Source organism: Chrysochloris asiatica, unplaced genomic scaffold (genome assembly GCF_000296735.1).
Source record: "Chrysochloris asiatica unplaced genomic scaffold, ChrAsi1.0 scaffold00031, whole genome shotgun sequence".
Taxonomy (NCBI): domain Eukaryota; kingdom Metazoa; phylum Chordata; class Mammalia; order Afrosoricida; family Chrysochloridae; genus Chrysochloris; species Chrysochloris asiatica.
This window is the reverse complement of record NW_006408549.1, coordinates 22,648,875-22,673,118: the sequence shown is the minus strand read 5'-3', so window position 1 is coordinate 22,673,118 and position 24,244 is coordinate 22,648,875. Positions and strand designations below refer to the sequence as shown.

The following is a 24,244-nucleotide window of genomic DNA, read 5'->3' as shown; positions in this document are numbered from 1 at the left end:
TGACCCCACATACGGTTTCTGAGGCTGTAAATATTTGTGGAAACCTCATCTTTCTCCCGCAGAGTGGCTGGTGGGCTCAAACTGCCAATCTTCTGGCTTGCAGTTCAATATTTATCTTATAGAGTGGTTTAGTGCCATTGAGTCAATTATGATTAATAGCAATTCTGTATAGGGTTTCCAAGGAGTAGCTGGTGAGTTTGACTTGCTGATCCTACAGAGATAAACTCAACCTAAATCATGAGAAACTGTAACCTAGATTGTGCTTTTCTCTGGAATTTATGGCTTATTTCTAAGCTTCAGCATGCTTTTCCTTTATGACCAATTCAGCTTCAACTAGAGTACCATGATGTTACTATTATCTTAAGTGCTTACTATGTTCCCAGATATCTTAATTTCATTCATTTCCACTGGACTTTATGAAGAAAGTGATGCCACTATTCCAATTTTACAAACTGGGCAAGAGAATTTCAGAGAAGTCTCAAAGACACACAGCTGGTAGAAAATAAGTCTATCATTTACCACCATTTAATGCCAGATTCCATCATTTCAGTATTTTACTATTGCATTCATATTTATAGCTAAATTTTGCTTTTTCCAAATTTGAGCTCTTTCAGAAATTACCACAAAGATTATTGGTTTTTTTTGTAACAAAATATTTTATCAGCTGCTAAGGAGCTCTGGTAGCGTAGTGGTTACAAATCGGACTGCGAACCTCAAGGTCAGCAGTTCGAAACTACCAGCTGTTCCACAGGAGAAAGATGAGGCTTTCTGCTCTCGGAACCGATTCCACGGCACACAACAACAGCAAGGGTTTTCTGGTTTTTTTCAGGTTCACAAGTACTTAGTTACACCAAGTGAAATAAGGAGTTTTCGCCTGAAAAGTAATTGGCATTTAAGTTTGCTCTATCACACTAGACTTAAGAAACCTTGGATATTTAAGTATAAAAAATACATCTGGTAAAAAGAGACTCATTTCCAGATGTTTCATATGTTGTCCAAAAGTGTGATTTGTTCAGCAGATTTTATTTAAAAGTTTATATGCACTTATGGACCTCCCACACTGTGTGTGATATTCAAGTAGTTTAATTCAGCTATGTTGTTGTTGATGTGTGCCACGGAGTCACTTCCGTGTTCTCAGTAACGGAGGAAATTTTAAATGAAATGTAAAAAACTTAATTGATATGGATATTGATACAATCAATGGGACAGATAAATACTAAGGAGTTTCTGGTGCTGGAATTCGTGTGGTGAGGCTCTTTTCTTCAGATTCAATCAAACAGCTTAACAAGCCCCGCAAGATGCCAATAGGCACTAAAAGTAACTTCCCCCTAAACCTCATAGGTGGAAAATGTTGGTGGCCATGTGAGGCGTCTTCAAAAATTTCCTTGGAAAATGGAATTAAAAAATAATGGAGTTTTCCATGAACTTTTTGAAGTCCTCTCATCTGTGCCAAGGGCTGCAAAAGGGTTAGCTTTCCCTGCAATGGTAGGACACATGCTTGAATGTAGGGTCGGCACAGAGAAGTTTTGACCTTACATTCACAGACATAAGCTCTGAGCAATGTCTCTGGACACTGCTATAGACAATTACAGTGTACGTGAATTGATATTTTAAACAGTATTTATTAGGCCCTGACAGGTAGTTCACAGTTACATGAAAGAGAATTGTAGGGTCTTTTCTGTGGCAGGCCTATACATACATTGCTAATCCTTTCTGAAGAAAGAAAATTAAGGACATATTTCACAAGTTGATACTTGGCAGTAGATTAATGACTGACATTTCTAAGAGTCTACGTTGAATAATTTAAACTTAACTTGATGCATTGGAGTCAATGCACTCTTGTTTTGCTATCATTGTAAGGAGAAATGATTCAGAGAAAAACTTCAAGGAAGGTGTGTGAGACATATGTAAAGGTCTTACAGCTACTCAGAGACACTATTTTTAGAGATTTTTACTCCTCAGCATAGAATTCTCATCCCTTGTGATGTTCAAGTTTTCAAATTCATATGCTTTGAGGAAAGATAAGCTCCTCTAATTATAAACAAAATAAACACTTAACCCAGTGTTTGAGATCATGACTGAAAGAATGATGAACAAGTTATGTCAATGGTTTGTATTAGAACGTAATACAAATAGAAGAAGGAAGTGCTATACAATGTAAATCTGAATTAGGTGTTAGGTGCTCAGGGTCTTAGCCCAACATGCTACATGATTAATATCACTGGATGTTTGAACCTTCCTTGTTTGCATACAATAAGTCCCCATGATCGCTCTGTGTCCTTCAAGAAAAATCTATCAAGATTACCCTTTTTGAATGCTTAAAAAAAAGTTGTCATAACCTTCTGAATAGAATTCTTTGCCATGAATTGAACTGACCCTGCAGATCCTCTTGGCAGCCCCTGTTTTGATTGGACCTTTCAACAGACTAAGACAAGTGTATTACTGAGAGAATGTGTCTGCAGTCATCCGCCGATTGCATAGACAGGTTTAAACATGTTTTGTTTGGAATGAATCTGTGCGTATATGAACTGGAACCCTAGTACCAATACCTTTTGACTTTTTCTTGTACATCCTTTGATATGCAGATCTCTAGAGCTGATGCATTTGATATGATTTTTTGGGTGAGTCCTTCCTTTTTGTTCCCAATGTATTTTTGTTAGATAATAGTGTTGTTGTTATATTCCATTGAGTTGGTTCCAACTCATAGTGACCCTGTATAGGGTTTCTGAGGAGTGGGTGGTGTATTTGAACCACCAACCTTGAGATTATTAATCCTAAACACTATAATGGGTAATTAAAACAAAAGAAGGAGAAGGAATAGTTCTAGATTACATGTATTTGAATTCTTTCCCTTACCAAATCCCCCATTAATTAAATAAAGAAAAAGTTGTGTATGAGGCTTAATAGTGCAATGGAATGGAATGAAACAGACTTTGGTCTAAATCTAGACGGCACTATTTATTAGTAATGTCACTTCTGAAAAGTTACTTGACTATTGTGTGCATCACTTCATTTATGTGTTGTTGTTGTTAAGTGCCATTGAGTCCATTTTGACCCATAGCACACTGAATAGGGTTTCCAAGGAGCAGCTGATGAGCTTGAACCACTGACATTGTGATTCAAATGACTTTGCAGTCCAGCTTATTAACCCACAGCATCACACCAGGACTCTTCATTTCTGTGTAGGATGCAAATAATCCTAGTGTGGCACTATAAGATAAGCATTTAACTTGCAATGGCAGTTTGAACCACAAGGACAGCAGTTCAAACTCACTAGCTGTCCAATGGAAACCCTATATAGGGTTGCTATGAATCAGAAATGACTCTATGGCACTTAAAAAAAACACCGCCTTTACTGCGGAATGCTAGTATGGTGCTGTGGGAAAAGCACTGGACTGCTAACTTCCAGGCTGTTGGTTCCAACCCACCAGCATACAGGGTCACTATGAATCAGAATCAATAGGATGGTACTTAATAACAACAACCTCGGTAGTGGTTTTTACCTAAATGGTAACCTATGAACTTTCTAGAACAACAGCTGACAAATTTTGGGATCTAATAAGTAGTAGCTGTTATAACCCACAAGAAAACTGACTCCTGGTTAAGATTGTGAAAACCTTGATAGCTCTTCCAGCTTTTCATTTCTGTCTTCCCACCTTTCCCCTATGCCTTCTACCAGCCACCTCTTCTTATTTTCCCTCTTCTTTCTTTTATCCAAGGCACTTATTTTCCCTTCAGTCATCTAAAAGTTTTGTTTTTTTCTTCTTCTTTCTTCCTAACTGTGGTAATTTCAGACCAACCCATTGGACTGTGGTTTTTTCCTTTTCTCTCTCTCAGCACAGTGTCTACAGATAAATAGTGAAACCTATGCAAGCCCTGACTTTATTTAAATATGCATTTTGAATATGTTTTTAAGTGTTTAAAATAGACAAATTGACTATAGGTAATAAGGGTAGATCTTTCATTAACTATAAGTTTTTTCTTAGTGCTTTGATAAAGTAATTTAGCATGCAAATAGGCTGTAATTAATAAATGGTGAATAACCTTAGAAATATGGCTGTTGATTCTTTCAGAGGTTTATAAGTCCACAAAGAACAAACTCATAATTATAAGGTGCCCTTCTTTGATATTTGGTATCAGAAAGGAGAATGAAATGATATTACAAGCTGTGTGCGACATGTCAGTTTACATTTTTACTAAGGTCATTCATTTACTTATATTTAATAAATATATATTTATTATATAAAGGAGCTCTGGTAGCGTAGTGGTTACGAATCGGGCTGCGAACTGGAAGGTCAGCGGTTCGAAACTACCAGCTGCTCCATGGGAGAAAGATGAGGCTTTCTGCTCCCATAAAGATTTACAGCCTTGGAAACCCTGGTCAGGGTCGCTATGAGTCGAAACCGATTCCACAGCACAAAACAACAATAACAAATATATACTCAAGCCACTATTGAACATACTGCAAGAGTCATTTGTCCTTTGACTATTCCTCAACTTAATTTTTTGATAGGAATAATATTTCATCTGTTACATTATATTATTGGATCAGGCATACTTCTTAAGATATATCTTAAATATATATCTTATGATATATCTAAAATAGTACACTAGGGAAATACTGAATGTTAATATCGTTACTATATGTCCCTACCCTTTATATCATTGTTACCATGGGGAAGTATCTACTGAGTTATAAATGAAGATAAAGCATTAGAAATGTTTTCCCATCCTCATCCAGCTCATCTAGCTGAAGATAAGTAAAAAATGACATGGGGATAAAAATGAAGTAGGCATTTTAAATTTCTTTTATCTCTACTTCTCAAATCCATTCCCATTTGTGTCAAAGATAAAATAGGGGGAAAGACATCGGTCAATTTGAGATGGTGGAGGAATAGAAAGCATTAGTTAAAAAAATTATGTTGTTGTTACGGGCTGTCGAGTTGGTCTGACTTATAGCAGCATTGTATAAAGTTTCCACAGAGCAACTAGTGGGCTTGTAATGCCGACCTTATGGTTTGCAGTCCAGTGTTTATCCTACAGAGCCACCACAAGATATAGATAGATAGATAGATAGAGAGAGAGAGAGAGAGAGAGAGATATTATACATATATAGGTATATATAAGATATATGTATATTGCTCTCCAGTATTTTAACATTTACTGATGGCCATCAGTTTTGCCTTAATTTAAGAATAGATCTTATCTCTCTTCCACTTAAATTATAATTAGTCTTTGTGTTGTATGTGGATTATGACCTGCAGGTGTCAACTACCCCAGAAAGAGACAGAGATTTTCAGGTGCTAATATTATACATAAAGAGCTCTGGTAGCATAGTGTTTATGAGTTGGGCTGCTAATCTCAAGGTCAGAAGTTTGAAACTACCAGCAGTTCCTTGGGAGAAAGATGGGGCTTTCTGCTCTTTTAAAGATTTACAGCCTTGGAAGCCCTATACAGGGTTGTTATGAGTTGAAACTGACTCCACAGCACATAACCAAGACCAACCAAGTATTATACATGAGGAAGTCCTCTGGAGAGTCCTTAGAGTTCTAGCAAATGGCTCTAAAGAAGGGACTGTTATGTGTGAAGTGTGTTTATTAAACCAATAGATCTGTGTTGGAAGAAGTGCGGCCAGAGTGCTTCTTGGAGGCCAGGATGGCCAAACTTCGTCTCTCATACTTCAGACATATTGTCAGGAGGGACCAGTCGCTGGAGGAAGATATCATGTTTGGTAAGATGGAGGGTCAGAGAAAAAGAGGAAGATCCCCAGTGAGATGGATTGGCAAAGTGGCAGCATCAATGGGCTCAAGCATGGCAACAATTGTGAGGTTGGCCCAGGATCGGGCAGTGTTTCATTCTGTTGTGCATAGAGTCGCTATGAGTTGGTGCCCACTCGATGGCACCTAACAACAACAGGGATCATCAGATAATACTACAAATAATGCATGCTGAATATGCAGTAAATAACAAATTAGCAAGGATCCTGGTGGTGCAGTAGTTAAAAGGCTCTGCAGTCAACCAAAAGGTTAGCAGTTCAAAACCACCAGCTCCTCCATGGGAAAACAATATGACTAGTCCAATTCCATAAACATTTATAGTCTAAGGAACACTTCTACTCTGTCCTAGGTGGTCTCTGAATCAGAATAGGCTTGATAACAGTGGGTTTGGTTTGGTCTGAGAAGAAAATATCACACTCTTAACAAATAAAAAAATCATTTTTACTTCTGGATTTTCAAACTTATAAAAACCTACTTATGTAGTTGTAATATCCATGTTTTTCTGTATAAATTTTTGCAAAGGGCATTTCTGTCTGTGTTTATGACCCTAGATGATATTCAATTTTCTCTTTCAGAATATATTTCACAGCTATCAACTAAACAATAGCTACATAGTGGTAGTGATTACCTCTAAATATATTTTAGTAAAATACAAGCATCTTCTTTGTACAAAAGAATGAACCACTCCCTATCCAATCTTGTTAATAGCTCTGCATTCTTGTTTGATTCAATTGTGTATAGTAGGTATTAAAATGTTTCTCCAAGAAGGGATGCTTTTATATTCCATTTTAAAATAATGAGATCCATTATAAATATGGCATTCCATGTCCCTAGTTCACTATGAAGTATATATTCCTTTCAAATTATGTTCACAAAAATTGTGACAAAGTTTAAAATAATGCCATAACAGTAGTCAATATGAGTCAAAAGTATTTGTCACATGATTATCAGAATTGTGCTTATCATCAGGAATTATGATAATCCCACTAGGTTGTGTATTTAAATGTTTGAGTGAAGATTTTCTTCTATTGAGATTTATATGGTAGATCATTCTTCAAGAATACAGAGAATACTACCTTTGCATGTATGTTGTTGTTAAGTACTGTGCAGTTGGTTCTGACTCATAGTGACCCTGCACGCGGTTTCCGAGGCTGTATATCTTTACGGGAGCAGAACACCTCATCTTTCTCCCACAGAACATCTGGTAGTTTCAAACTGCCAACCTTGAGGTTAGAAGCCCGATTCATAACCACTACGCTACCAGAGCTCCTTTTTGCATGTATAAGACAATGAAAATGTTCCCATACAGTGCACCAAACCAAAAAGCCAAACCACTGTCATTGAGGCAATTTTGACTCATCATGACCCTTTAGAACATAGTAGTAGAACATTAGGGTTTTAGAGTATTTAAATTCCTATGAGAGCAGACAGCTAACACATAGGAGATAATATAGTTCCTGTTCATGAGGGATGAGAGAGCCTATTACAAATATGAACCTACCGTGTAGATTTCCTTCTCCAGCAGAATATCTGACTAATTCTGTCAGAAATTTTGACTCTCAACAGAATTCAGCAATGATCACTGAAAGATTTACCAATCAGTATTGTCATTATGTCAGTATGGAGTCCTGGTGTGGTTCTGTAGGTTAATGTGCCAGACTGCAAAGCCATTTGAACTGCAGGGTTGGTGGTTCAAACTCACCAGCTGCTCCTCGGAAACCCTACACAGGGTCGCTATGGGTCGGAACCAACTCGAAGGCCACTTAACAACAACAGTCATTATGGACTCCTGGTGTGGTGCTGGAGGATCAGCACTGGACAGCGAACCACAAGGTAAGCAGTTCAAACCCACCAGGTACTCCTAAAAAACTATACAGAGTCGCTATGAGTCAGAAATGACTTGACAGCATTTAACAAAAACAACTGTAAATGCAAAATAATTTTCCAATTCTAAAGAAAAGATCATCAAATTGCTGTTTCCCTGCAGTGTTAGTGTGCTGTTGTCAGGTGCCATCCAGTTGGTACCAACTCATAGTGACTCCATGCAAAACACAATGAAACACTGCACAGTCCTACATCATCCTCACAGTTGTTTCTATGTTTGACCCTATTGTTGAAGTCATCATGCCAATACATATTGTTGAAGATCCGGAAAAAGGTCCAACAATCAACAGTGCTCCTTACAATGAGATGCCCACTGAAAAGCTGAAGCTGAAACTTCAGATCAAACTCAGAGAACTTCTGTCCAAAGGTGTTGTGATCTTGCATAACAGTGTACATCCCTACACCTCTGCCCACACTGTTAACACCCTGCAAAAGCTTCGTTTTGAGATGTTAAAGTATCTTCCCTATAATCCTGATCTTGCTCCATCAGACTTTCACCTGTTTGGTTCCCTGAAAGCAGCTCTTCGAGGATGAAGATTCATCTCTGATGAAGAAATGAAGATGGAGATATATTAATGGCTCACAGCTCAGCCTAAAACATTTTTTTAAAAATACAAAAGCTTGTTTACAAATGGACAAAGTGTATTTAAGCAGAGATTATGTCAAAAAATGATGTATTTGTCATTTCTTAAAGTTGATTAAAATGAATTCTACAGCCAGAATGCAGATAATTTTTTACTAACCGTTGTGTATCAGTTGTTGCTATTGCTACTCTGAGCATCAGAAAGGTTAAATGACTACTAAGGTTACACAGCCAGAAAGAGGCGTAGCTGAGACTTGAACTCTTCTTTGAATAACTTCATAGACTAGGCATTTTTTATAATCTAAGATCAACTTTTCTTCCCCAGGTTTAGCATAGCTGATATAACAGTTCTCCTAATATTAAGCTGGTGTGGCACTGAGGGCTAATGTGTGAGACTGCAAAGTTATTTGAACTGCAAGGTTGGTGGTTCAAGCTCACCAACTGCTCCTTGGAAACCCTATACAGGGTCGCTATGATTCGGAATCGACTTGACGGCACTTAACAGCAACAACAACTATATTAAACTTAGTGGAATGTCTATGTGAAAAAAACTTATATGTAAAATGAAATAAGATACATAAATGACATACTTACCTTATACTGAAATTTTACTCATTTCTATGCTTTCTAGGGGAGCAAAACTTAAATTTCACTACATTTATAAACTTGACATCATTAATAATAATGCTGTGACTTTACTTAAAGAAGAACATCCATAGTTCTTAATTTCTATATTCCCTAAACGTTCCCAGCATTTTATGAAGATTCTGCATTTTATAGATAAAGAGAAAATTGAAAAGTCTTGAATATCATCTTAGACTATTACATCAATATGGACAGGATTTATTCCACCAAAGAGAAATTATGTTCTGAGTCAGTTATTTGCAATAAAGGGATTGCTTGATGCTATCATTTATTACACTGCATCCAAATTCATAGCTGTTGGGTTTAAGGAATTTGTAAGCAGGAATGTTATCTGATCTAGACATACAATGGGCGTTTTCACTATATCATTTTTATTGCTACTTAATACAACTGCAAACATTCAAGTTTGTGGAAAAGAAATTCACCATTGCACCTATTGTAGGGCATTTATTTATATTTTAGGAGAGTACAAGAAATTTCAGGGGATTGGTTGTGGGATTTAAGACCTTTCACTTTAGGGCCAGACTTCGAAAGTGACATCAATAATGATTGAAAGTTGTTCATCTCTCCAGGCAGTTTAGCAGCCTGCATGAAATCACTTAGTGGTCTGAATTTAACTCCTGAGGGAACTGTCAGGATTGACACGTTGAACAAAAGAGGACAAGAGTGGAATGGGCCTGTTAACTAGGAGTGAGTGAATTTCTCCTGTGGGCATGACCATGTTTACCTCCTGCAATTTGGCTGTAAATGGCCTGAGAGTTTAAAAATGAAGAAAGATGTTTTATTCAGTGGAGGAATAGATGGTGGAGTTGTCGAGGAGAAGGGTGTATAGAAGATTATCATTCCAATGAATATACAAGAAAAATCATTTTACTATCTCTCCATTGCTGGCATCATATAGTGCATAAATTAAGGAAAATGTGGTCCTTCTGTCTTGGTTCTCCTTATTTGCCTTTTTGAGGTTCAGCCATGTGAAACAGGCCATACCATTTATTATTTTGCATTATTATGTAACTTAAGGAAGGTGAATACAAAGTATATATACACACTATTTTGTATTATTTCAGAGAAGCTGTAGTTGGAAATTGATAACAATGTATCTTATACATTCTTAAGAAAAATTATCAGATCCATCTCGGAATTTTCAAGACAGTTTCCTATCTGTCATTCTACCTCTTAATATAAATCACAGAAGAGTTTTAGCAATTCAGCAGATATTTCCCTTAACATGATATGAATCATTTTGTTGGTCAAGAGGTAAATAACCTTGATTATTGAGTTATGATGGAGTGAATAACCTTTGGGCACTGTAGTGATTGCTATCTTACTTGAATTTGAACCACACATGTCCTGCATATAATCCAGATCCCAGAGAAAAGGAAAAAAGAGGTAGGACTCTTTCCTTTACAACAGTGAATAAATTGATATTTTATAAGCACTCATCAACGCCAGGTATATAAATGCTTTGTGTTTGTTAAATAAGAATTGTGGAAGTATGACTAGAGAGTATGTTTAATAACATAGTTTGTTGTTGTTGTTTTTTTTAGAGAATATCCCACGTAAAATATCTTCTTAAAAAGTTTAAACAGGTATTGAAAAAAAAAAAAAAAAATTGGTCATGTCAAAAAGGTAGGAAGTGGCACTGATTAATCATTCCCTAGAGTTCCGAATCGGGCTGTGAACCTTAAGGTCAGCGGTTCGAAACTACCAGTCACTCCGCGGGAGAAAGATGAGGCTTTCTACTCCCGTAAAGATTTACACCCTCGGAAACCCTGTACAGGGTCGCTATGGGTCGGACCCGACTCGATGGCACTTAACAACAACAACAACAAGAGTTCTTTTCAGACAGATCTTGGTTTCCACAAAAATGTGGTTGACAAGTCATGAAACATGGTTCCTAATGGATCATGTTGTCGTTAAGTGCTACCGGGTCAATTTCAACTCATAGTAGCTGATGGATTTGAACAGCCAACTTTGTGATTAGCAGTCCAGTACTTATCCTACAGCACCACATCAGGATTCCATGGATCATGACCTTTGCCAAATAATTGTTAAAGTAATAATTTGTGTAGCAAAACTGTGTCTCTCCTGGTGCCCATCCTTGTTAATATAGATATTGCACCAATCATGACATTATCAGTGATTCAAAGGAAGCTTGAATTTTAGCTGTTCTATTTCCTTTGATTGACCTGTTTCCAACAGTACTATAGAAAGAACCTAATTATTGTTGGTTCATTTGTTCTATATAACTTAAAACAATGTTCTGTCTAGTTCATGTTGACCAATGGAAAATTATCTTGGAAGAATAATTACAGCTGCCATCAGATAAAAAGTATGACTAAAGGTTTTGTTTTGTAGAGTTGAAAGCTTTTAAGAATATCACATGCAGTGAATTTCCTAGAATTCTGTCAATTTAGATTCAGAGAAGTGTAGAACAACATATTATATTTAATATCCCATATGCTTTTATCTCCTTGGATAGTTTTCTAATTGAAAGTAGTCATTTGTTTTCCTCACCTGAAAAAACTTATCAGAATCTTTTAAATGAAATTTAATTATTGAACAAAAAGGATAATGCTTTTATGATTTCTAAAAGATAGCTAAAACATGAATTAAAAATCCCCAACTGTTCAGGATAGCTATAACATGAATTAGAAAATCTCCAACAGTTCAGAAGAACCTGGATCCTTATTTGTTCGAAATCTCAAAACTTTTAAACCATAAGTGGGTAATTACAAATGTGAACAAAGTAAAAAGTTGCACTATGATTATTTATTCCCTACATCATTTTTACCTCCTTGTCCATGTCCCAGTCAGAATTCTTTTCAGATTGTTCACAATTTCCACATAAATGTGTTTTACCACTCACATATTGAGCATGAGCCAAAATAATAGCTCCTTATATGGTCTATAATATCCTTTGTTCACATTTGTAATTACCCACTTATGGTTTAAAAGTTTTGAGATTCCGAACAAATAAGGATCCAGGTTCTTCTGAACTGTTGGAGATTTTCTAATTCATGTTATTGCTATCCTGAACAGTTGGGGATTTTTAATTCATGTTTTAGCTATGTTTTAGAGATCATAAAAGCATTATCCTTTTTGTTCAATAATTAAATTTCATTTAAAAGATTCAGAATCCTGGTGTGGCGCTGTGGGTTAATGTGTCAGACTGTAAAGTCGTTTGAACTGCAAGGCCAGTGGTTCAAGCTTACCAGCTGCTCTTTGGAAACCCTATACAGGGTCACTATGGGTTGGAATCGACCCGACGGCACTTAACAACAACAACAACATTAGACCATATATCCCTCTGCCAAACATGTACCATCACTCTTTGTTTATAAAATTTTAGTAATTTCTTAATTTATATATATCCCCAAATAATTTAAAATTTTGCTACAAAGCTACATTATAATTACAAATTTTAAACAGAATTTAAAATTCTGATTTATCAATAACAACTGATCATGAGCCTTCTTAATATCAAAGCTAGATGTTGCTCAGACATGTTATAACATGATACTACAAGTTTATATTGGTGCAAAAAATATTTTAAAATTCAGGTATAATTTTTTTTATATATAATAAACATGTTCCATGAATTTTTTAGAACACGCCATGCATAGTTATTGCAATGGAATTGAAACACAAAGAACTACTGAAAGATAAGTAATTTAATAATAATCAACCATCGAACCTTTTTCAAATAAACATTGAACACATATTACTGTAACACCAATCTTGTAAAATAAATATGCAGTTGAACAGTGTGTATTTGAAAAAAAAAAATTGAACAAAGGGAAGCAGAATAACTTTTCTAACATTTTTTAATAATACATTTTTCTGTTGCTATTCTTAGAGATCTCTAAGTATTAATTTTTTTTCCCTCTGATAACAGGAGGATTATGTTGCTTCTGTTATCAGGGCCAGGAGTGTGGTGGCTCCACGGGATAAGCACTGGGCTGTGAACTACAAGGTTGGTGTTCAAGTCAACCAGCTGCTCCGTGGGAGAAAGATGAGGTTTTTCTGCTCCCACAAAGATTTAAAGCCTCAGAAAAAACCTATACAGTATCGCTATGAGTTGAAATCAACTTGACGGCATTTAACAACAACATTATTAGGACCAACGTAACTAAGATCTTGAGCAAGATTTACCTACTGTTGTAGCCATATCTTACGAAGCCTATGTTCTACCCGTTCTTCCTATTCAATTTAATGAATCAGTGTAATATTTAGGCAGGTGCTGACAGGTGTCAAAATTGCTTTGAGCATACTAAAATGGGCACTATCTCATCCTACTGGCAGAGGTAGAAAGGTACTCAACTTTTCTGGAAAGTATGTGATGATTCACAACTAAGCTTGAGGATTTCTTCGCCACCCCCCTCACACACCCTATCTTATTATGACACAGGAATCTCAATATTTGGAATTTATTTTTACTAATTTGATGAAGTAGCCATCTCAGGTACTTTTATGATTTGAAAACACTGAAAGCAAGCTAAGTGGCCATCAAGAAAACAAAGAAAAGAATGATAGTTTTATTACTATAAAATTATACTTATGTTCAGCAAGTTTTTTATTTTCTTTTAAAAATGTCAATTGAGTGAAGGTTTATAGGGCAGCTCATCAGTATTACATTCAACAAATCATTGCAATGATTACAGTCCCCTCCATGCACCATCAGATAACAGTATTCAGTATTTATCTCTATTACCTTTTTTTCTTTTGAATTGATGTACACATACCACATTGAAAAAAATATAAGGACACATTTTGGAAGCCTGCCTGCTGCCCACTTTTCTCAGTCCATGGGCCTATAAAAGTTTCTTTTAATAATATAATAAAACTGGATTTAAAATAATAATTATTAACATTTGATATGATCACAATTATTTTTTTCTAACTCACACTTCTTTCTATATACTGGGAAAAGAATATGGGAAGATATACCATAATTTTAACAGTAAAAGTCTACAGGTGTGATTATATTTTTTTCTTCATATGTATATATTGCTTTGAAATATACGTATTTTCCCAAATTCTTACCTTAAAAAAGATACATTTGATTCACTTAAAGAACTGGCTTGAGGTTTAAGACTTCAATCTTTACCATAATTGTGATATTTGTTGTGATGGATGATGGTGGTGTTATGCCGTGGAGTCGGTTCTGACTCATAGTGACCCTGCATAGGGTTTCCAAGGCTGTAAATCTTTATGGGAGCAGAAAGCCTCATCTTTCTCCCGGAGAATGGCTGGTAGTTTTACACTGCTGACCTTGAGGTTCACAGCCTGACTCGTAACCACTATGCTACCAGAGCTCCTTATGGATGATGGAGACATCATCAAATATACTATGGTGAACAGACATTAGAAAAATTTTCACAAAATAACCTTTTAATGCTTAAAATTTATTGAAGAAATGCCATTGCTTTGGCTGTTTAGAATGGTCATTTTCATTCAATACTAAAAATTATTGTAATGTAAGTTAAACATAACTGATAATTCTAGAGTAGGAGTCACAATTAATTGCCTTTAAATTAGTAGAATCTAATATGGAGTCCTGATATGGCGCTGTGGGCTAATGCAACAGACTGTGAAGTAATTTGAACTGCAATGTTGGTGGTCCAAGCTCACCAGCTGCTCCTTGGAAACCCGATACAGGGTCACTATGGGTCGGAATAGACTCGAGAGCACTTAACAACAACAACAGCAATAATGAGCCAAACACACGTTTAAGATATTTTTTAATCTACATATTGTATACAATAAAAAAACAAGATAATTAACTTTTTAATTTGCCGCTTTCTGGATTGTAGATAACTTTCTGAAAAATAAATTTTGACTTTATTGACATCATTTTGGTTTATATTCCCTGCAAGGGTTGTTAAAATACAGCTGTTAATTTCAGTACAAACTTCCGTTTTTCTAGTTAGGAAGCAAAACAATTCCTATGCCAATTGTTCAGTGGAAACATTCATGTACAAGATGAGCTTAAAATGTTACAAAAAACAATTGCCCTCTTCTGAATGCTAAAAATTACATGTCCTTTAAATTCTTACAGTGTCTTAATGTTTAGCTCAATGCTTACAATGTCTTAATGCTATATGCAAGAAGTTTTCTCTAATCTTCCCAACTGGATATGATATCTCTCTCTCTCTCTCACTGAATTATTGCCTTAATTTTAATGAAATTAAATAAGTAGTTAGAGTCTCAATCACACTAGACACATTTCAAATGCTCACAAGCCCTATGTGGTTAGTTAGTACCTATTTTGGACAGTGCAGATGAAGAATATTTCAGAGAACATTCTATTAGTCAGAGGTAATTTATAGTTTTTATATAAAACTATAGTAGAAAGACACTTTAGCCTAACTCCAACCAAACTTCTAAATGAAAGACTGAGAGACAAGTTCTAAGATTAGTTTCAGTTTCTACTGAAAAAACTTGTATTTACTTGCTATCTGTTTTGTAGCTATATTATTTCCTTGACTAAAGTTCCCCTTTTTTATTTAGAATATAGGGATTTTTCTAAAATAAATTTGTCTCTATATTACTGGTTATCAGTAATTTATTTATAATGTCTTATTATGGCTTTCTTTGTGTTTTGCCTACTTGAGAGTCAGTGTGGAATTATAATTTATTCCATTAAACCTGGAAGATACTTGACCATGTTTTTGAATATTTGCTGTAGCTCTTCTATGGTGCCAGATATATGCATATTGTGGTTGTTGTTAAGTGCTGTAGAGTCGGTTCCGACCCATAGTGACCCTGTATAGGGTTTTCGAGGAGTGGCTGGTGAGTTTGAACCACCAATCTTGTAGTCCAAACTGACCTTGTGGTCCAGTGCATTATCCCATAGCACCACACCAGGAGTCCATACATATATTAACTAGCTGGATATTGTACCATAGTTCACTATGGTCTGTTTTTATTGTTTGCATCTCTGTGCTACATTTTGAATATTATATATTTCTATTATTTTAAATCCACACACAATCTTTCTTCTGCATAGACTTACTAGTTGAAATATCCATTCAGTACATACAAGGGAGCTTCAAAAAGTTTCATGGAAAAATTCCATTATCTTTTAATTCTCTTCCATGAACTTTTTGAAACCCAGCGCCTCATATATATATATATATTTTTTCATTTCATTAATTACATTTTCATTTCTCAGAAGTTTCTTTGATTTATATATATATATATATCTTTCATGTCTCTCCTGTCAATAAGTCATATTTGTTTCTGATTCTTAGGATCTATATGATGTTTTTAGGATAATGGAGGTAGTGTGTTCTGTTGTTGAGTGTCTGAGTTCTATTTCTTAAGAAATGTGCTCTGGTGAGTTTGAACCACCGATCTTGTAGTTCAAACCAATCTTTTGGTCCATTTCTTATCCTACAGTGCCACACCAAGACTCTAAGGGGTTTCAGGAACACTCTCTCTCTGCATAGCACCTTTTCTGTGGAACTCAACTTCAGAAACTCCAGCTTTCTCTGACTCCCTAAACTCTGATCTGTATTTCCTTCCAATTGTAAGATTACGGTCTCTACTTTCAATAGCCCTCCTTACTATATGACTTAAAATATGTTTTCAGAAAGCTAGTGTGAGCCTACACTTCACCTTATTTCTCGTCTCTTGGTTATCACAATCCTTCACTATCCATGATTCGATGTTTAAAAAAACAGTTATTTCATAAATTCATTTGGTATTCTAGTTGTTCAAGTCAGGATGGGGAATCCAGTTTTTGTTATCCCATCTTGACTAAAATATTACTTACTGAATATTTGTGCAAGAGAGAAGCACAACATAGTAATTACACTATCATTCCAGACTTGATTTTCAGAGAATTTTGAAATGATCATGTACAACCCTAAACAAAAAACCTCAACCATCATTACAAAGACTGGAAGAAGCTGTAAAGTAAGACTTTGTGAGACATGTTGTTGTTTTTAGTGCCTCGAGTAAGTTTCTACTCATAGTGACCCTATATAGGGTTTTCAAGGAGTGGCTGGTGGGTTTGAACCACCCACCTAGCCACAACTTTGACTTTAGTATAATTGAAAGTTCTTAAGAGTCCCTGGGTAGTGGAAATCGTTAAACTCCTTGGCTGTTAATCAAAAGGTTGGAGGTTCAAGTCCAAACAGAAGCTTCTGAGAGGAAAGGACTGGTGAGCTACTTCTAAATAATTAGCCATTGAAAACATTATTGAGCACAATGCTACTGTAATACACATGGGGTTGCCAGGTATCTAAGTCAACTTGACAAGAACTGCTTTTTAAGATTCAATAAATGAATCGTAATAGTAGTTGGAAATTTAGAGCTACAGATATGGGATTCATCCACATAAAGATAAGAGATGAAGTCAGAGATAGCATATTAACATCAACAGTGAAAATTCAGACCATAGCTGTGCCTTCATAGGAAATTTGACTCAAAGTCAAAGTCAAAGACAGACTACTGGGCACTGTAAATCACAAGTTTGGCCTAATGTAATTCTTGTGTTTACATTTTAACCAATGAATTGTTGTTGCTAAGTGCTATTGAGTTGGTTCTGACTCATGGCAGCCTTGTATAGGGTTTCTGAGGAGCCACTGGTGAGTTTGAAACACAGACCCTGTGGTTCGAACTGGCCTTTCAGTCCAGCGCTTATCCCACAGCGCCACCCCAGGATTCCATTGCATTCCTACTCGACAACCAAAGAATTATTTATCTTTGAAAGCAATTCTATGAAATTTCTAATAATTTTCATCATATAAGAGCAAAAAGAAAAGAATTTGATTTCTACAAATTTGATTACTGATGTTAACCTGGGTTGGCAAGAAAGACCATCATCAATCCATTCCAAGGAGCTAAAAAATACATCTTTAGTATATTTTCTCCCTTAGTGTAATTAAAGAAAACTAGATTATACTTTGACTTTTCAAGGTGTACCTTGATTTTTCTTATCCCAATTGCTTCTTAGCGTATTTATTTTGGAAGTATGCAATAGCTTAAATTGTAATATTTTTTAAAAATATACATAGCTTTCCTTTCTACCTGGCTTGAATAATTTATAAAGAAACCACTCAAATGTGGCTAATCCTTGTCTCTTATGATGTCTTATTCTTAAATTTTATCTGAGCAACTAAATGTTTAAGATATTTACCTTCATTACAATGATGTATGTGAAATGTTGAGTGTGAATTAAAGTTTTAATAATCCTCAAAGCTATAATGAATAGCTTAATTTGAAACATTCTTATGTTACTTTATTGCTCTTGATTTCAGAAGTACCTGGTTTAAATACATAGTGAGTTCATTTCCAACATACCCAATTTACATGTCTTTAAGACATTTATGACTTTAATTTGTCATTTAGAAGTGGCATTTAAAATGACTTTTAAAAAAATCAAATGCACTTATTAATTATCTTTAAAGCTATAAGATTTTAGAGAAGCATCTTCAGTCACAAATGTATTTGTCACTGACAAAAAAATCATCAGTTAGCTAATCTTCTTCAACTATCTCCAGTGTCACATTGGGCTCTTGTTGAAATTTTATTTTTCAACTTACTGTATCTCATTAGATGTTTTAGAAAATGATGTCTGGCAATAATAGATGCTTAATAAATATTTGTTGAATAACTGAATGATTGAATGAATTTTAAGACCTTGGGGGTTGTCGGGAGCCATGTGAGTGCGAGAATACTTGGAAATAAAAGTTGTATTTTGTTTAATCACACACAATTCAACAACCAACCAAGCTCAGAAACTACTTTTTGGAAATGCTAACGGTCCTTGTTCAACATAGGAGCTGTTAGTTAAATGGATAAAAAATGAAGTCGAGAATAAAAATTTCAACACTGATACCCAGTTTACTAATTTGCTGATATCTGATGAACGCTGGCTACATGTGTTTTCTGTTGTTGTTGCTTTTTTAACTGACAAGTGCTATTGGTTCAATTAAAGTGAGCATACAAAATTAATTCTGGTGAAATCCCTCATTTAACTTCAAGTTCATGTTTTTCTTATGTTACATGTCTAATTGATATTCTGATTTGTAATACTTTTATTTTCTTCCACAGCATTTGATGGAATGAGTTGTTAGTTTCTGAGAGAAAGATCTGATAAGGAAAATGCCAATATGTCTACTTATTATAGAAGATAAGGGGAAGGAATGTATTTAAACTACAAACGGAGGCTATATTACTGTATTTTATATATAACCTGATCATAGAAAATTAGATATATTTTTTTGTTGATATAAGGTGGCTCATTTCCTGAACTTTCTTCTGCAAAATAGACAGACTTAAAAACAAACACAATTACAAAATGTTTAATTACCATATCAGGTGGAATTTTGGATAAATAAATCAGAAATTTACTTATTACTATATGTTATGTTATTATGATTATTTCTTTACCCCATTTAACAGCACAGTATTCATATTTTTATATTTCTTAAGAAAATCAGTAACACATAAGGATTTGAGATTACCTGAGTACACTATTAAAAAAAAAAAGTGATATTTATCCAGTCTAATTATTTACTTTTTGATTGTTTGTTTGTTTAAGGGTTAAAACAAGGTGAGCCAACCATGACTGGAAAAACACAGACGAGCAACGTCACCAATAAGAATGACCCCAAGTCCATCAACTCCCGTGTTTTTATCGGCAATCTAAATACAGCCATTGTTAAGAAAGTTGACATTGAAGCCATCTTCTCAAAATACGGAAAGATAGTTGGATGCTCGGTACACAAAGGCTATGCATTTGTGCAGTACATGAGTGAGCGACATGCAAGAGCTGCGGTTGCTGGAGAAAATGCCAGGATCATTGCAGGCCAACCACTGGGTAAGTCACACTCAGTTACAGGTGCCTTAGCAATGTTCTAATCCCTGCATTTGCCTGGATATTCTGGTTTTATCACGTAAAAACTGCTTTGTTGTTGTGTGCTGTTGAGTCAGTTCTGATTCATAGTGACTCTGTACAGGGAGCTACTGGTGTTCTGGACAGCTGACTTTGCAGTTAGCATTCAGTGTTTATCTGACAGTGGGTCCTTCTTTAACCAAGTATAATGCCACATCTTTATAATTTTTATTATTTTTCTTGTTCTCATATAGATGTTTTTCTCTATTTTTTAATACTTATTTAGAAATTTTAGATCAGAACTGCTTTTTAGATCAAAACTGCTTGTAATACCTTTATTGCCTCTGCCAGTTTCAACTTAACATCAATAAATACAATAGTCACATTTAACTTTGTATGACTTGAAATGGTGTTTATCGTCCAGAAAACATTGTAAGCAAAAAAAAAAACAAAAAACAATAGTAATAGTAATAACCTTTGCTTATTATACTTAACAGCATTTGTTCTGAGGGGCTAATTTATATATTTTACTCATTTCCTATTCTTATTATTTTGGGGGTAGGTTGCAGGAAAACATCAAAAGGAAGTAAATTTTAAGAACTAGAGTAGAAATAGAATCCGTTCCTTCTCATCTGGTTGGGAATCTTAAATTGTATCTATTCAGTCAGATGCCATCATCATATTGTGTCATAGACGTTTCAAACAAAGAAGAAGGATATAGTGTTAAGTAAAATGAAAAGACTTGGGAGGAAATATTCTGTAAGCAATATATAAAGGAGCTTCCAAAAGTTTATGCAAAAACAGAATTAAATAATGTAATTTTTCCATAAACTCTTTGAAGCCACCTAATATTTTAGAATATTTCCTCCCAAGTTTCCCATTTTACTTCAATGTCTGTAAATATTTTCTTTGAAAATAATTAAATAATCCTTTATATAATTTTATAATGAGAAAAAATATATATTGTCTGGACTCACACATCAAACTGATTATTCAGTATCTTTTCTTGGATATCCAACAAGAATCTCAATCTCATATATTCAAAATTTGTGATTTTTCTTAACCCCCAAGAAACTTCTCTGCCTTGCTTTTACATCACAGTAAATTGACTTTTTATTTTTCCTTTTTTTTTTTTTTCACAAAAATTTAGGTGTCAACCTTAAGCCTTCTCTTTTTGCAAACTCCAAGTATAATTCTTTATGAACATACCTATCCCTAACCCGAACACCTTTCAAATCCATACCAATAGCTCTGAAATAACCCCCTTAACTCATCTGCCTCTTACTAGTGGCACACTATCTTTTTAAAACTTCTCTTAAACTGTAGCACCTTTCCATGTCATACAAAATGAAATTTATATTCTATAGAGCAGTTATAAGGAGCTCTGGTGATCCAACCATAAGCATGCTTAGCTGTTAATTAGAAGGTTGACTCTATAGTCCCTAACAACAAAAACAACTGTAATGCCCCCTGCTGCTATAGCATCAATCTCATCTCCTTTCTCTCTGCCTTGCTTGCATGTCTCTAGTAACACTGGTCACCTTGATATGTCTTAAACATTCCAAGATTAGTCCTTCTTCAGAAGCTGTGTAGTTATTGTTCATTCTTCTGGAGTCCTGGTGTGGTGCTTTAGCATAGGCACTGGACTGCTAACCATAAATACGGTTGGTGGCTCTAACTCACCAGCTGTTCCTTGGAAAACCTATACAGGTTCACTATGAGTCAGAACCCAACTTGATGGCACTTAACAACAGCAACGATTCACTCTGCTAGAAGACAGGTCTTAGCTATCATTTGCTGCCTTCCTTTCTCTATACTGTGAATGAAGTTACCTCCCCTGAGAAGCTGGTCCTGATTATGCTATCGAAGGTAGACTAGATCTAGCCTCTTGCCTTCACTCTGAATTCCATTACTTTGCTTTATATATTTTCCATGGCCCGCATGGATTCTGGAATTACAAATTTTAACTTATGCTGTTAACCTGTTATGTTCATAGTTATGACATTTAAAAAGCATAGAAAAGAAACAAGTTAAAAGTAGGGAAAAATCAAGCTAGAAGAATATTAAGATACTCTATTATGAAGATTTATAGTGGTCAAGAAAAATTGTAGGGAAAGTATGAGAATTATTAAAATGAAAATGAAAACTGAGATGAAAGACTTGAAAAAAGGGATACTCCTTCAATGTTGTTGTTTGTTGAATGCTGTTGTGACAGTTCTGACTCATAGCGACCCTGTATAGGATTTCCAATATTTTAAATCTTTGCAGGAGCAGAAAGCTTCCATCTTTCTTCCAGGCTTAAACCACAGACCTTAGGGTTTGCAGTGCGGTGCTTATCCTACGGAGTTATTGCACTCCCCACCCCTTCAATTAGTTATTGTTGTTAATTTCCAAGGAGTCGGTTCCAACTCATAGCTACCTTGTTAGGGTTTCTGAGGAGCAACTGGTGAGCTTGACCCACTGATCTTGAGGTTCAAATCGACCTTTCAGTCCAGTGCATTAACCTGAAGTGCCACACCAGGACTCCACCCCTTTAGTAGACAAGAGCAATGATAGCTTAGTGTTAGAATTCTCATCTTTCATATAGGAGAGCGCTAGCTGTGGTAGCTCATGTGCAGGCATCAATAGAGCTTCCAGACTAAAATTTAAATTACTTCTTAAAATTAGCCAATAAGGATCCTGTGCATCACAATGGTTTGATCTGCAACTAACGATAAGAATGGCACAATCTCTAGTTTTTTAACCACATGTTGTTAGGTGCCATCTAGTCAGAACCAACTCATAGCAATCTTATGCACAGTACAACGAAGCACTGTCTGATCCTGAGCCAACCTCATTATTATTGCCATGCTTGAGCCCATTGATGCTGCCACTTTATCAATCCATCTTGCTGGGGGTCTTCCTCTTTTTCTCTGACCGTCCACCCTACCAAATATGATATCTTTCCCCAGTGACTAGTCCCTCCTGACAATATGTCCTAAGTATGAAAGACAAAATTTGGCCATCCTGACCTCCAAGGAGCATTCTGACTGTACTTCTTCCAACACAGATCTGTTGGTTATTTTGGCATCCCATTGCACTTTCAATATTCTCCTTCAACACCATAACTCAAAATCATCAATTCTTCTATGGTCTTCCTTATTCACTGTCCAGCTTTAGCATGTATGTGAGGTTATTGAAAATACCATGGCTTGGGTCAGGCGCATCTTAGTCCTCAAGCTGCTATCTTTGCTCTTCACTTTAAAAAGGTCTTGTGCAGCAGATTTGTCTATAAGCAGTATGTTGTTTGAGCTCTTGACTGCTGCTTCCATGAGTGTTGATAGTTGATCCAAGAAGAATGAAATCCCTGAACTTGAATCTTTTCTCCATTGATAAAAATGTTGTTTATTGGTCCAGCAGTAAGGATTTTTGTTTTCTTTACATTGAGATGTAATCCATACTGAAGGCTGTGCTCTTTGATCTTTATCAGTAAATATTTTAAGTCTTTTTCACTTTCTGCAAGCAAGGTTGTATCATCTGCATATCACAGGTTGTTACTGAGTCTTCCTCCAATCTTAATGCCATGTTTTTCTTCATAGAACCCAGTTTCTCAGATTATTTGCTCAGCATACAGGGTGAATAAGTATGTGAAAGAATAAAATACTGTCGCACACCTTTCTTAATTTTAAACCATTCAATGTTCCCATGTTCTGTTAGAACAACTGCCTCCTGGTCCATGTACAGATTCCTCATGAGCAGAATTAAGTGTTCTGGAATACTCATACTTAACAATATTGTCCATAGCTGGTCATGATCCACACAATCAAAAGCCTTTGCATAGTCAGTAAAGCACAGGTAAACATCTTTCTGATATTCTCTGCTTTCAGCCAAGATTCATCAGACATCAGCAATGATATCCCTCATCCCATGGCCTCTTCTGAATCTGGCTTGAACCTTTGGAAGTTCTCTGTCAATGTATGCTTGTAGCCATTTCTGTATTACTTGTAATAAAACTGTAGTTGCATGGGATATCAAAGAGACTGCCCAATGATTTCCACATTCCGTTGGGTCACCTCTCTTTAGAATGGGCATGAATATGGATCTCTTCCAATCAATAGGCCAGATTGTCTTCCAAATTTCTTGGCAGAGATGAGTGAGTGCCTCCTTTCTTGAAAGATTTCAGTTTTTATTCCATCAATTCCTAGTGCCTTGTTCTTTGCCAATTTCTTCAATGCACTTTGGACTTTCTCCTTCAGTATCACTGACTCCTAATCATATGCTATCTCTTGCAACAGTTGAATATCAACCATTGCCTTTTGGTATTTCCTCTGTGTGTTTCTTCCATCTTCTTTTGATGCTTTCTGCATCATTCAATAATTTCCCCAGAGAATCCTTCAATAACGAAAGTCAAGGCTTGAATTTTTTCTTCAGTTCCCCCAGCTTGAGAAATGCTGAACGTGTTCTTCCTTTTTGGTTTTCTGATTCCAGATCTTTGCACATTTTGTTGTATATTTGGCTTTATATTCT

At 35.6% G+C, this 24,244-nt stretch overlaps 1 protein-coding gene across 3 annotated transcripts in view; it reads left to right on the top strand.

Annotated features, from left to right (window-relative positions):
- The window catches only part of RALYL (RALY RNA binding protein-like), a 1,110,405-nt gene that overhangs the window by 498,351 nt on the left and 587,810 nt on the right, over positions 1 to 24,244 (top strand). For all 3 annotated transcript variants that reach the window (XM_006859244.1, XM_006859245.1, XM_006859246.1), the window contains exon 2: positions 19,445 to 19,723. In XM_006859244.1, the coding sequence (XP_006859306.1) occupies positions 19,468 to 19,723 (256 nt within the window). In that variant the 5' untranslated portion in view covers positions 19,445 to 19,467. The remainder of the gene's footprint in view (positions 1 to 19,444; positions 19,724 to 24,244) is intronic.